This window comes from Typha angustifolia, chromosome 10, assembly GCF_048772165.1.
Source record: "Typha angustifolia cultivar Huaian chromosome 10, ASM4877216v1, whole genome shotgun sequence".
Taxonomy (NCBI): Eukaryota; Viridiplantae; Streptophyta; class Magnoliopsida; order Poales; family Typhaceae; genus Typha; species Typha angustifolia.
Window position 1 is genome coordinate 6,671,244 of NC_133248.1, and position 13,506 is coordinate 6,684,749.

The 13,506-nt window shown below is 42.0% G+C and overlaps 1 protein-coding gene across 3 annotated transcripts; it reads left to right on the forward strand.

Moving 5' to 3' along the window:
• The first annotated feature begins 5,404 nt into the window (after positions 1–5,404).
• Positions 5,405–12,818, forward strand: LOC140769177 (putative ABC transporter C family member 15). 3 transcript variants are annotated; one of them, XM_073109783.1, is made up of 11 exons: positions 5,405–5,590; positions 6,494–7,349; positions 7,454–8,883; positions 9,588–9,674; positions 9,901–10,503; positions 10,652–10,816; positions 10,900–11,194; positions 11,278–11,798; positions 11,882–11,945; positions 12,036–12,275; positions 12,427–12,818. In XM_073109783.1, the coding sequence occupies exons 1-11, from the start codon at positions 5,426–5,428 to the stop codon at positions 12,546–12,548; spliced, it is 4,548 nt and encodes a 1,515-aa protein (XP_072965884.1). In that variant the 5' UTR covers positions 5,405–5,425; the 3' UTR covers positions 12,549–12,818. The 3 variants fall into 3 exon arrangements, with proteins under 3 accessions (XP_072965884.1, XP_072965885.1, XP_072965886.1); XM_073109784.1 differs by lacking the exon at positions 5,405–5,590 and adding an exon at positions 5,960–6,252; XM_073109785.1 differs by lacking the exon at positions 5,405–5,590 and adding an exon at positions 5,960–6,203.
• Positions 12,819–13,506: the final 688 nt, after the last annotated feature.

Here is a 13,506-nt window from a genome sequence, read left to right on the forward strand (position 1 = left end):
TGTTTGCATTTCGAACCTTCAAACTATGAAGACTTCCAAGCCGTTAGAGCTTATCAAGAGGAGTTCGAAAGAATCAGCAATAGAGTCCATGGGTGGTCGGACTCGGCCCTTAAAAGTACTTTCATCTCCGGGCTTCGTCGTGATATCCAAGCGGAATTTAAGGCTACTCGTCCTACATCCTTGCTAGAGGCTTTCTCAGCGGCTCAAATGATGGAAGAAAAGATAAAGGAATTGAAGGATACTCATCGCCCCAATTGGAGCGTTACGGACTCGCGTGTTAACACCAGACCGTCGGTCTTGGGAGTGGCACATTCGGGGTGGGTTTGGCCAAACCTTAATCGGCCAAACCTGTCACTAACAGGCCCTGACTCTAGGGGACAGCCAGGGGTGACAGGGCGATGCCTCACACTAGCAGAGGTCGAAGATCGGCATTTGAAGGGCTTATGCTTCTATTGCAACGAGCGCTTCACATCGGGCCACAAATGCCAAACAGCCTGTAGCCATCATGCTCATGGAAGAGATGATTGAGGAAGATCCTATTGAAGATCTTGAAGGGCAGCAAGTGGAAGAAATGAATCACATCGAAGAAGACAACTCGCTGGAAGTTTAAGCCGAACTCTCCTTCCATTCGCTTGCCGGTGAATCGACTCCGAAAACCCTTCGGGTCGAAGGTATGATTAAGAAGAAAAAGGTGCTAATTCTTTTTGATTCAGGAAGCACCCAGAACTTTATGGATCTATGGATGGTGAGGCGATTGGGATTAGAGTCGGAGCCTTCTAATGGCTTTGATGTGATCATCGGAGATGGCACCGTGTTGAGAATTGAGGGAATATGTCGCAAGGTACAGCTGCAAATTCAAGGCCATACCTTCCAAATTGACCTTTACCCGTTGGCTCTTCGAGGAGCCGACATAGTGCTTGGGGTGCAATGGCTACGAAATCTTGAACCAATCACCTTCAATTTCACCACCACGGCGATGGAGTTCAAATACGAAGGCAAACCGATCCAGTTAATGACATCATCAAACATGGAAACCTTTAGAGCGCTGTAGTCCCTAGAAGGGTTGCCGAAACCCGGGTTCCACGGGTTCCTCCTGCAATTCATCGAGGGGACCCCATGGACTGCCACCACCTAGACCGCAAGACCATTGCATCAAGATCTTGCCAGGGGCGGGTCCAGCCAATGTGAGGCCATACCGATATCCATTCACAAAAGGAGGCTATATCAAAGATGGTCCAAGAGATGCTATCCAGCGGGATGATAAGGCCAAGTAGAAGCTCCTATTCTTCACCGGTCTTACTTGTGCGGAAGAAGGACAGGTTATGGCGGTTCTGTATAGACTATCGAGCTCTCAATTCTATCACCATCAAGGATCGGTACTCCATTCCGGTGATTGAAGAGTTGTTGGATGAACAAGCCGGTGCATGTTATTTTTTAAAGTTGGATTTGAGAGCTAGATACCATCAAATCAAAGTTAAAACCATCCGACGTGCACAAGACGGCATTTAGAACTCATGATGAACACTATGAGTTCCTGGTCATGCCTTTTGGTTTTACCAATGCCCCAGCCACTTTCCAGAGCTTGATGAATGATATCTTTAGGCCTCACCTAAAGCAATATGTGCTAATATTTTTTGATGATATATTGATATACAGTCGCACATGGGAGGAACATTTGGGGCATCTTCGGACGGTTCTTGGACTACTTCGACAGCACAAGCTAAAGGCAAAGGACTCCAAGTGTTCATGGGGGCAGCAAAGAGTCAACTACCTAGGTCACATCATATCAAAAGATGGCGTGGAAGTAGACCCTAAGAAGATCCAAAGCATGGTGGATTGGTCGCTACCAAAGACTACCAAGGAGCTGCGTGGTTTCCTTAGTTTAACGGGCTACTATCGCTAGTTTGTAGCGAACTACGGCAAGGTGGCAGCTCCCCTCACAGCTTTGCGACAAAAGGGTGCATTCTCATGGACGGATAAAGCCAGGGAAGCATTTGAAGCCTTGAAGAAGGCAATGGTCTCAGCCCCGGTCCTTGCCTTAGCAGATTTTACCAAACCGTTTACTATTGAGTGCGATGCATCTAGAGTCGGTGTGGGGCAGTTTTAATGCAAGAAGGAAGGCCTGTAGCCTACGTGAGCAAGGCTCTTTCTGAGCGTTCACAACTACTATCTACCTATGAAAGAGAGATGCTCACCATCATCCATGCTATCACCAAATGAAGACTTTATCTCATCGAGCGACGCTTCATGATCCACACGAATCAAAGGAGTTTACCATATTTTCTTGGGTAGCGCATTCACATACCAGCCCAACAGAGGTGGGTGTCTAATCTATTCGTATATGACTATGAGATCGTGTACAAAAGGGGTCTAAAAATAGCATCGTCGACGCCTTATCCAGATGCCCGAACCCAACTGAGTTGGCAACCATTTCAGCACCGGTTTTTCCTTTTTTTCAGCAGCTGCGAGAGACCTACAAGAATGATCTGGATACCAAGAAAATGATGGACAACCTTGCTGCAGATCGCAACTGTAAACAAGGGGTGTTGATGAGGGACGGGCTCTTGATAGACAAGGGTAAGATCATTGTTCCAGCTGACCATCAATCGCGCTTGGAGTTATTGCGCCACTTCCATGACTCTCCTATGGCTGGACATGAAAGGTGTTACGCACTTACAAAAGGTTGAGTCAGAGTTGCATATGGGCTGGGATGAAGAAGGATGTACAGGTCTATATCAAGGCTTGTGAAGTGTGCCAAAGGGCAAAGACGGAGTCGGCAAAACCTGTTGGATTGCTTTAACCACTTTCCATTCTGATGAAGGTTTGGGAGGATGTCGCCATGGATTTCATTGATGGTCTACCCAAGGCCAAGGGATATTATGTTATATTTGTGGTGGTAGATCGCCTCAGAAAGTATGCGTATTTTTTAGCTTTAGCGTATCCTTACACGATGAAAAGGGTGGCGGAGGTCTATGTATGCAACCTGGCCAAGATGCATGGTATGCCAAAATCAATTGTTTCAGATCTTGATCATATATTTATGAGTCAATTTTGGCAGGAATTCTTTGCACTCCAAGGGACTACCTTCCGGATGAATTCAGCCTATCATCCTCAAATAGACGGGCAATCCGAAGTGCTGAACCGTTGCTTAGAGAAGTATTTGAGATGTTTTGTGGGCAAGCGACCACGATAGTGGATATCTTATTTGCAATGGGTGGAATGGTCATACAATACAACTTTTCATTTGGACATTGGCATGACTCTGTTTGAGGCCATCTATGGACGGCCACCTCCTATCTTGCAGACATACTTGCCATCAGCCCGAACTGAGCAAACCGAGGTGGATGCAATTTTGCGAGACCGTGATGAGGTGTTGAGGAGACTCAAAATACACTTAGCGACTGCCCAAAATAGGATGAAGCAAGTCTACAACCAGAGGCACCAAGAAAGGTCCTTTTCAATTGGGGATTGGGTCTTCATCAAGCTCCAACCACATCAGCAAAGCTCGATTAGACCAATTCTCAATCAAAAGTTAGCTCTAAAATTTTGTGGACCATACTAGGTGATCGAGATGATTGGGCTTGTAGCATATCGCCTAGACTTACCGAAGAAGGCGCGGATACACCCAATATTTCACGTCTCAAATCTCATGGCTCGAGTTCCTCCTACTGAGCCCATCAGAGGTGTTCCACCAGAACCAACGATGATGGAAGCTAAAGAGTCTGAATCCGAACCAAGTACCCCTACTCCAATTTGGATCCTAGCTCGCCGACGAACTCGAGTCAAGATGAGTGGATGACTGAGATTTTGGTGGAGCGGTAAGGACGCCCAGTGGATGAGGTGACATGGATGCCTAAAGTTGACTTTATGGATCGTTACCCTAGGCTGACACCTTGAGGGCGAGTGATACGATTCGATCCATATTGGCTCCATGCGTGACATTAGGTTTATGGGAATGAGCCTATTTATCTAGTTAAGTAAGTAGAAGTAATAAAATCAATTTTTGCCAGGGTGCGTTCGAACACAAGGATTGCGTTCGAACGGGGTGGTTCGAACGCCTATATCACGTTCGCATCAACAGAGGACGGAATTGGCGTGTTCGAACGAAAACGGGCACATTCGAACGCGGCCGTTTGAACACCTACATCACGTTCGTATTAACAAAGAACGAAATTCCGTATTCGAATATAATCGGGCGCGTTCGAATGCACCATGGCGAAAGTATGGGTTTAGTTAGGGATGTTAGAATTGTTTGGAGTGTTTTTATGTTAATTAAAGAGTTCTTAGAGTGAGCCTCTATATATATATGGAGAAAATTCTAATTGAGAGATCATTTTATTATTGGAATTGGCTTTAGCCTTATCTCCTTCTCTCTTAACTCTAGCCATTCCGTATGAACAGGGCGAGGTCTCTACTGATCGACCAACTCATATGCCCAACTCCTTTCTTTGATTGATGTAGTCTGACCTTCTCAACTATTGGTTTGCCTACATAGCTCTACAACTATATATATAGGCTTTCGATTAATCTCTGTATCTTCAGCCCTCTCCCACCTCCCTTCTTCCACCGCCCAAGTCTTTGGTCGGCCTCTTCCAACTTCTAACCACCATCTTCCACAACAACTTCTCCCCCTTCACACCAAGAACTAAACCTAGCATCCATAGCCATTGGAGGGTTATCAAGCTAAGATCCAAGTTTCAAAACCGTTGCGGATCGGATTAGGCCGGTTCGTAACATTTTTCATAATAGATTTGTTGTACCCATTACCAATAGTATGTTGAATACCTATCTAATGGAATGAAGGGAGTCACAAAGGTACTTAAATACAATTGTCTTGTAGACTTACACCTGAAGGGTCTGCTAGAAGTTATGAGATTCATACTTGGCTTGCATAAGCTTGACCCAAACCATGTCGGATCTATTGGGAAGATCAAAAGTTCTATACCCAATAAACCTAATATGATAGTCCTCAAGACTGCATATCGAGACCACTCATATTTTTTTAGGTCATATATTTTATCTTTTATTGACCAAAAAATAATAAATAAATGTAACTTATTCAATATTGGTGTTAGATAAGCCAACTATTTATGTACAAATATTTTACAAGCAGTAATGTTACAATCACAAACACTTTAGGAACATTCTACAAATAAGATGACGTGGCATCATCTTGTCTATTGATAGTTTATTTTTCATCTAGTAATTATCACATCAAAAATATAAACAGTTGGTAAAGTGTTTGTAGGCATAACATTATTCAGGTACAAGATGCCATATTCACATTGTTTGTAAAATATTTATAAAATATTTGTGGGTGAAATAGTTTTCTTTCTTATTTAGTCGACAACAATATTTACTAACCCTAATTACCTTTGAAATCAGACATGAACGGATGAAAAGATCGGCAATGGTGAATCCATGAATGGGAATGGAAAGTGGAGTACTGGAGAACATAAGGATTCATCTTCCAGATTTGCTGACATTCGTCCTCTCTCGAAATCCCTCTCTCTCTCTGGTCCCAAGATCCAACTCGGTGAAAGGTAAAAGAGAATACAAAAAGATCCTCCACTACCGTACCAACTCACATGTAAGTTTTGCTGCTCTCTTTTTTTTGTTAATGCCCTTTTTTTCCTTTTCTTTTTTACTCATTGCCATCGTCCTCTCTCTCTCTCTCTCTCTCTCTCTCTCTCTCTCTCTCTCTCTCTCTCATCCTTTTCCTACGTAATTATCATCCACATGCCCCGGTGTCTTTGTGGGTTCTCGATGGGCGAGCGATGAGTTCATGAATGAGGACATCGTGTACCATCCACCGTTCGAATCTTTCACTGCTAAAGAATCAAGACGCCCAGATGGATTACACCAAGAACAAGGGATTCTGGGAGTGGCCATTGGGTGCTCTTAATTTTTTTTTTCTTTTCTTTTTCTAATTTTAAGGTACAGAAATTATTGCCTGGATAGGATAGACATATATACTTGTGGGCCTTGGAGGAGATCAATGTTACTATTATAAATACATGCATGGGAGATGGAGCCAATAGCCGAGGTGGAGAAAGGAGAGAGACTCCATCCAAATCTGTGGGTTTAGAATTCAGAGCCACGTGCTCTCTCTCTTTCCTGCATATAATCCAACAACAATATATAAAATTAGTGCAGACCTGCCCATAAATATATATACATACTGCTTCTCCACCACCTTCAAAGTGAGTACCACTGCAACTACTCTTATCCTCTGGCTTTCTCTTGCTTAAGGTGGGACTCACCTCTACTCGTGCCATGAGTTTCCCTTTGTTGTAAAACTTGGGTTGTTTCCAATGTAACAGTTGCTTGTTTTACTATTTCGTTTGTAACCTTGGCTCTGCTTAAGATTAAGCATTGGTTGTCACCAGAGATTTGGTGGCCTGAGGCTTTTTTTGGAGGGAAAGAGCTAGTGATACTGATTTAGAAAAAACAAATTTCTCTTATGCTGGCTGTGATCACTTTTTTGGTTCAGGTACTTTGGCTACCCGTAGTAGTTTCCATGGAGGTGTTAGTGGAATACTTCCACGTATTTGTTTTCTCACTGTTGGTGAGTTGGATCCTCGTAGAGTTGATGAGGTTGAGGAAGGGATGTCCTGAGGCTGGAGAGATTGACAAAGGAACAATTAGTAGAAAGGCCAAGGTGCTTGCTGAGATCACAGTGCTCTGTAATGGATTGATCTCCCTCTGCTATCTTGGTTTTTGTGTTCATGGGTTTTGGATTCATGAACACATCCCCTTGGGATTAGCTTTATCTGCAATGTCCTGGCTCCTGGTTACTTTCTTCTGCCTCTTTTGTAAGCAAAAAGGAGCTGGACTGCACTGCAGCTGGCCTTTAGTTCTTGTTTCCTGGTGGGTGTTCTCTAGCCTATCAGAATTCTTGTCCATCTCCATCTATCTATATAACCATTGGAGAATGGAAACGCTGCTAGTGATTCCTCCAGCTGCAAGCATCATAGAGTTCACTTCCTTCCCTTTGTCCAGTGTCCTCTGTTTCACTGCTCTTTCCATGAATTCTTCAAGACATAATTCAGAACTCCAACAGCCTCTATTATTGAGAGAAGAGGATGACAGGAACATAGACAATTATTCAAATGCCGGGTACTGGAGCCGCCTCACTTTTCGATGGTTGAATCCAGTTTTTGAGAGGGGAAGGGCTGAAAGGCTTGATCTCCCGCAAATTCCGAGAGTTCCTCAATCTGACACTGCAGAGAAGTCCTATGCCTTGCTGGAAGAATCGTTCCGAAAGCAGAAACCGGAGCTCTCCCCATTGCCGCGAGCGATCATCGATGCTGTTTGGAGACCTTTGGCCACAAATGCAATCTTTGCAGGTAGGAGTAATACTCAAAAGGCTTGGTTGGTGTCGTTCTCTTAGTTTAGAATTTGAGCTTCTCTATGATTCTAACAGTTATGGATTTTGGGAATTTATTGCCAGGACTGAATACAATATCTTCCTATCTTGGTCCTTTCTTGATCACCAACTTTGTGGAACTCCTCTCCGGCACGGACACAAACAAGGATCATCACTATGGCTACATGCTTGCTTGCCTCTTCTTCTTCGCAAAGACGATTGAATCACTGTCTCAGCGCCAATGGTATTTTGGAGCTCGTCAAATTGGCGTGCGAGTTCGTGCAGCGTTAATGATGTCAATTTACAGAAAGTCTCTTCTCATCAAGTACTCGAGCACCGGCACAGGAAAAATCATAAACTTCCTTGATGTTGATGTTGAAAGGATTGGAGATTTCTTCTGGTACATACATGGTATTTGGTTGCTTCCATTTCAAATTTCTTTGGCTCTAGCCATTCTATACCGAAACCTCGGCGCAGCAGCCTCGTGCTCAGCACTTCTCACAACAATTCTCGTTATGGTAAGCAACACCCCGCTTGCGAATTCGCAAGAGAATCTCCATTCTAAGATCATGGAAGCTAAGGACTCCAGAATTAAAGCTACTGCAGAGGCATTAAAGTGCATGAGAATTTTAAAACTGCATTCTTGGGAGTGTGCCTACTTGAATAAGCTTCTTCATCTTAGAGATATTGAGAGGAGATGGCTCAAGAGATATCTTTACACTTGCTCCGCCATCGCCTTCCTCTTTTGGACCTCTCCGACGTTAGTTTCTGCCGTCACCTTTGGTGTCTGCATCTTGGCAAAGAAGCCACTGACTGCTGGCACAGTTCTCTCAGCTCTGGCCACATTTAGAATTCTGCAAGAGCCAATTTACAATCTCCCAGAACTAGTTTCTATGATGACACAAACAAAAGTGTCAATGGATAGAATTCAGGAGTTCATAAGAGAAGAGAATCAAAAGAAGATGAATCCTAACTGCAGCATGAAAGCCTCAGATGATGTTGCAATAGAGATTGAGCCTGGAGACTACAGCTGGGAACCTGATTCAAATTTGAAGAAGCCCACGCTTAAGATTGATCAGAAGATAACCATCTTGAAGGGAGAAAAGGTTGCGGTATGCGGGTCGGTCGGGTCAGGGAAGTCAAGCTTCCTTTGCAGTGCCATTGGAGAGATTCCAAAGGTCTGCGGTGCAGAAATTAAAGTCTACGGTTCGCGTGCTTACGTACCCCAAAGTGCTTGGATTCAGACTGGTACAGTTAAAGAGAATGTGCTGTTTGGGAAGAAGATGGATAAGGTCTTCTATGAGGAAGTATTGGAAGGTTGTGCTCTGGATAGAGATATTGGCCTCTGGGCTCATGGAGACATGACTGTGGTGGGGGAGAGAGGTATGAATCTGAGTGGGGGCCAGAAGCAGAGGATTCAACTAGCAAGAGCCATCTATAGTGATTCGGATGTTTATTTGCTGGATGACCCTTTTAGTGCTGTGGATGCACATACTGGAGCGCATCTCTTCAAGGTGAGAAAACACCACCGTCTTTAATTTCTCATACTGTTTGTTTGAATCGTGAATTTGGTGGTTTTATCGGTGGAATCTTATGTGTCTATGCCTTTATTTCAAGTTGATGTACATTTCCTAATATAAATCTCTGAACATCATGCACCTCTATTTTTATAGTCAAATTACTCTCTGAACACTATGTCAGAACATGTAACGTATTATTTGGTTTGTCCAATTTTTATTCTCTCTGTTTCCTTTTCCTTTTAGAAGTTGTACTGTTCTATCACATATCAGAATCTGAAACTTTTAGGCCCAATTATTTTTTTTTCCTCTCAATTAATTTGAAGCGTAAAGAGCTGGTCTATGCAGGACAACATTTGTCACTTTTTTCTTGTTTTAGGAAGCATTTAATGACTTAATCATCTTGCTATTTGAGGAAAGGGAGAAATAAAGAGGTGGATCTGCTGACGTACCACTGGAGATGGAAGTAAAATCCTTAGAATAAAAGGAGCTACGTTGCATTCAATTCTTTTCTAAACTTTCTCTTAGCTTTTCTCTTGATGTGGGACATTCTGTACAGTTTATTGTTGAAATATTACGAAACGTAGTCAAAGTGAGGCCGTCTAGTTTGCAAATATAAAATATTTTGCTGCTGTTTGTAACTATCTGGCATATCCAATATATTTGTCCAGAAATGTGTAATTATGTTTGACCTTATGCAGGAATGTCTAATGGGGCTACTGTCTTCTAAGACTGTAATCTACGTCACGCATCAACTGGAGTTCTTACACGATGCAGATCTTGTGCTGGTAATACCCTTTTCCTTGTTACCTTTTGTAAATGTTATTGTTTCGTCTCTAAAACTATTACGCTAAAGATTAATAGCAAATAGATTCTTGGTAATTGATTTCCCCTAGTAACTGACTTGCCTATCGAACTGTGAAAGAGCTAACAGTAGAATATATTCATATACAGCTTAATATTACCAATGAGTTTTCACTGTCAGATGGACTAATGTTTTCAGGAAAATAACAGGTAATGCGAGATGGAAGAATTGTTCAATCTGGAAAGTATGAAGAACTTATTAAAGATGAGGAGGGAGAGCTTGTGCAACAAATGGCTGCGCATACCCAGTCACTGAATCAAGTCGCAACACCAAAAGAGCAAATTTCAGCAACAAGCTCAATACCTCAGAATAAGCAAATGGAGCTTGAAGAGGTAAAACCAAGGAATCGGGTCAAATGTTCAGAACTTTCCGACAGTACGTGCGAGGAAGAGAGGGAATCTGGGCGAGTCAAATGGCATGTCTATCGAAGATTTGTGACTTCGGCATATAAAGGAACTCTTGTTCCAGTGATATTATTATGTCAGGTTCTGTTCCAGGCATTGCAGATGGGTAGCAACTATTGGATGGCTTGGGCAACTGAGAAGGGAGATCTGGTGAGCAAGGAGAAGCTCATAGGAAACTTTGTTCTACTGTCTGCGGGAAGCTCAGTGTTTATCTTGGGAAGGGCAGTTCTTTTAGCAACAATTGCAGTAGAAACAGCTCAACAGCTTTATCTAGGAATGACAAGAAGTATTTTTCGTGCTCCCATCTTCTTTTTTGACTCAACGCCTTCGAGTCGAATACTCAATCGGGTCAGTTACTGATCCATTTCTCAGTCCTTTTGAATTTAAGAAGAATGCCAGATCACTATACATGTATGCATGAAATCAACATAGAAACTATAGTAAGAAACAATAGAATTACGGAATTGACCATTTTTTCATTCCTTCAACTTTTCAGTCTTCAACAGATCAGAGCACTGTGGATACAGACATCCCTTACAGATTGGCAGGACTAGTATTTGCACTTATTCAACTCCTGAGCATCATAATTCTTATGTCGCAAGTTGCCTGGCCAGTGTTCATCCTTTTTGTCATAATTATTGCAATCTCCATCTGGTACCAGGTAAGCCAAACCATCAAGTTTTTCTCCCTGTTCTTTACTATATAATTGAAGAATGGAAAGATAAATTACCATTGTATCTGCAGAACTATTACATCAGTACTGCTAGAGAACTAGCTAGAATGGTTGGCATCAGGAAAGCTCCAATCCTCCACCACTTCTCGGAGACCATAGCAGGAGCTGCTACCATTCGCTGCTTCAATCAGGAGAACAGATTTTTCAATAAGAACCTAACGTTAATTGATGACTATTCTCGTATCACCTTTCACAATTCTGCGACGATGGAATGGCTATGTGTCCGAATAAACTTCCTCTTTAATTTCGTCTTCTTTGTTGTACTAGTCATATTGGTCTCGATGCCAAGAAATGCTGTGGATCCTAGTAAGAATTTTAGCAAAGCACTGAACTACTTACTTGAAAATTTTACTTTCATGGATAATAATTAATATCCTTCTCTGTCACAGGCCTTGCAGGACTTGCAGCAACCTATGGTCTGAACTTAAATGTATTACAGGCTTGGGTTATATGGAACCTTTGTAATGTAGAGAACAAGATGATTTCTGTAGAGAGAATTCTCCAATTCTCCAAAGTACCAAGTGAGGCTCCCTTAGTTATTGAAGACCGCAGACCAGAAGAAAACTGGCCTAAATGTGGAACAATTGAGCTTGACAATCTTCACATTCAGTATGCTCCTGGTCTCCCCATGGTTCTTAAAGGTATAAGTTGCAAATTCCCAGGAGAAAAGAAGATTGGAGTGGTGGGCAGAACTGGGAGTGGGAAGTCTACACTCATCCAAGCTCTATTCAGGGTGGTAGAGCCATCCGCAGGGAGAATAATTATTGATGGAACTGACATTTGCCAAATGGGTTTACATGATTTGAGGTCTAGATTAAGCATAATACCCCAAGATCCAACCCTGTTTCAAGGAACTGTAAGATCAAATTTGGATCCACTGCAAGAGCATTCAGAAGTTGAAATCTGGGAGGTAAGCAAAGCAACAAGTTCTCCGTTCTATCTGGTGCACAGCAACTTTAAAATTTAAATTCCACTGGCTTTAAAAATGTCCAGGTTCTGCGTAAGTGCCGGCTTGAGGAGATAGTAAAAGAAGACAAGAGGCTACTAGATGCACCAGGTTTGGTTCTTTTTCTAACTTGGGGAGTCTTTACAGAAGTATTCCTATTACCCCTTCAGGGAGAGTGACTGCAAATGGCTTGCATTGCAGTAGTAGAAGATGGAGAGAACTGGAGCGTTGGACAGAGGCAACTAGTTTGTTTGGCCAGGGTGCTGCTAATGAAGAGGAAAATTCTTGTGTTAGACGAAGCTACGGCTTCGGTAGACACTGCAACTGATAATTTCATTCAGAAGACAATCAGACGAGAGACCAGTGCCTGCACTGTCGTCACTGTTGCGCATCGCATACCGACGGTCATCGACAGTGACCTGGTTCTGGTACTTGAGGAAGGTATGCAAGATTAATCTGACAAACATGGAACACTGTTGCATTTAATGAACTACTTATTTCATCGAGTTCATAACAGGATGCATGCTTTATAAACAAAGTTGCGTTTTACAAGCAAAGTTTATCTTACTCTTCTTCTATTTGTCTGATGCAGGGAGAATACTGGAGTTCAACTCCCCTGATTTTCTTCTTAAAGATAAATCATCAGCTTTTTCGAAGTTAGTAATGGAGTTCTTAGGAAGATCAAAGGGTGATCATCAATCACAGTTCACATAAAAAAAGAATCAAAGGTACCCGTTCTCGCCATACATGTGGATATCATTGTTTGAAGTCATCCAGGGAACTTGTAAATACAAACCATAAGATGGAGTAACAGAAGACATGGCTTCAGTACATATAGGATACATGCCAATAGCAATGGTGCCAGAGAAACAAAATTAGCAGAGGAACAACTAGTGCAGAAATATGGAAAGATGCAAGTGGATCTTCTATATTGGATTCTCTTGTGAATACTTTTGTGCAATTTTTGAATAATACCATAATATACCAGCCTTTATTAAAGCTTACTCTCACCAGCATTATGAAAAAAAAGAATATCCATGGAGTATAAGATAGACTTTAGTCACCAAAGAAAGATGCACAAAATGAATATAGCTTGGGACTATTACCAAAATCTTGTATACTCATAATTAATTTTCTATTAGCTACTCAGGATCAAAATTTTTGTCACTTACACAAAAGATAGTAACGGATGGAAAAAAAAAATTCATGAACTTTAATAATACTTGAAAGAGTAGTGCAAGGCGCGAAGAGAAATACAATAGCATAATAGCATAAAATATGTGACGAAATATGAGATAAACAAGTACGTGAGTGAATCTACTCAAATGAGGTCCAAGTGAAATAATTGAAATCAACAATCTAAGTACATATCTCCACCTTAATTTATAAATTTATATTTCAATTTAATAATATAAATTATCTAAAACTGACAACTAATTAACTTTGGGCTCAAATCCAAGCCTAGGCCTGCAGCCCTTCAGCTAATAGGTGGTGATGTGATTTCTACCACACCGAGTCATCTCGTGCATGATACAACCTATAGATCATATTTTTTACTTTGATTTATTTGTTTTCTTCAAGAAAATAAGAATTCTAAATGTTGTATTTGAATGCAAGGAGATCGCATTTGAACGCGCCGTACGAACGCCTGCATACGTTCACACATACAGTG

Bases quoted from the DNA above. Each gene is read 5' to 3' on its own strand.
- LOC140769177 (XM_073109783.1), top strand. From the start codon at position 5,426: ATGGGAATGGAAAGTGGAGTACTGGAGAACATAAGGATTCATCTTCCA. The intron at 5,591-6,493 runs GTAAGTTTTGCT...TTTTTGGTTCAG, and splicing joins ACTACCGTACCAACTCACAT to GTACTTTGGCTACCCGTAGT. The intron at 8,884-9,587 runs GTGAGAAAACAC...GACCTTATGCAG, and splicing joins CTGGAGCGCATCTCTTCAAG to GAATGTCTAATGGGGCTACT.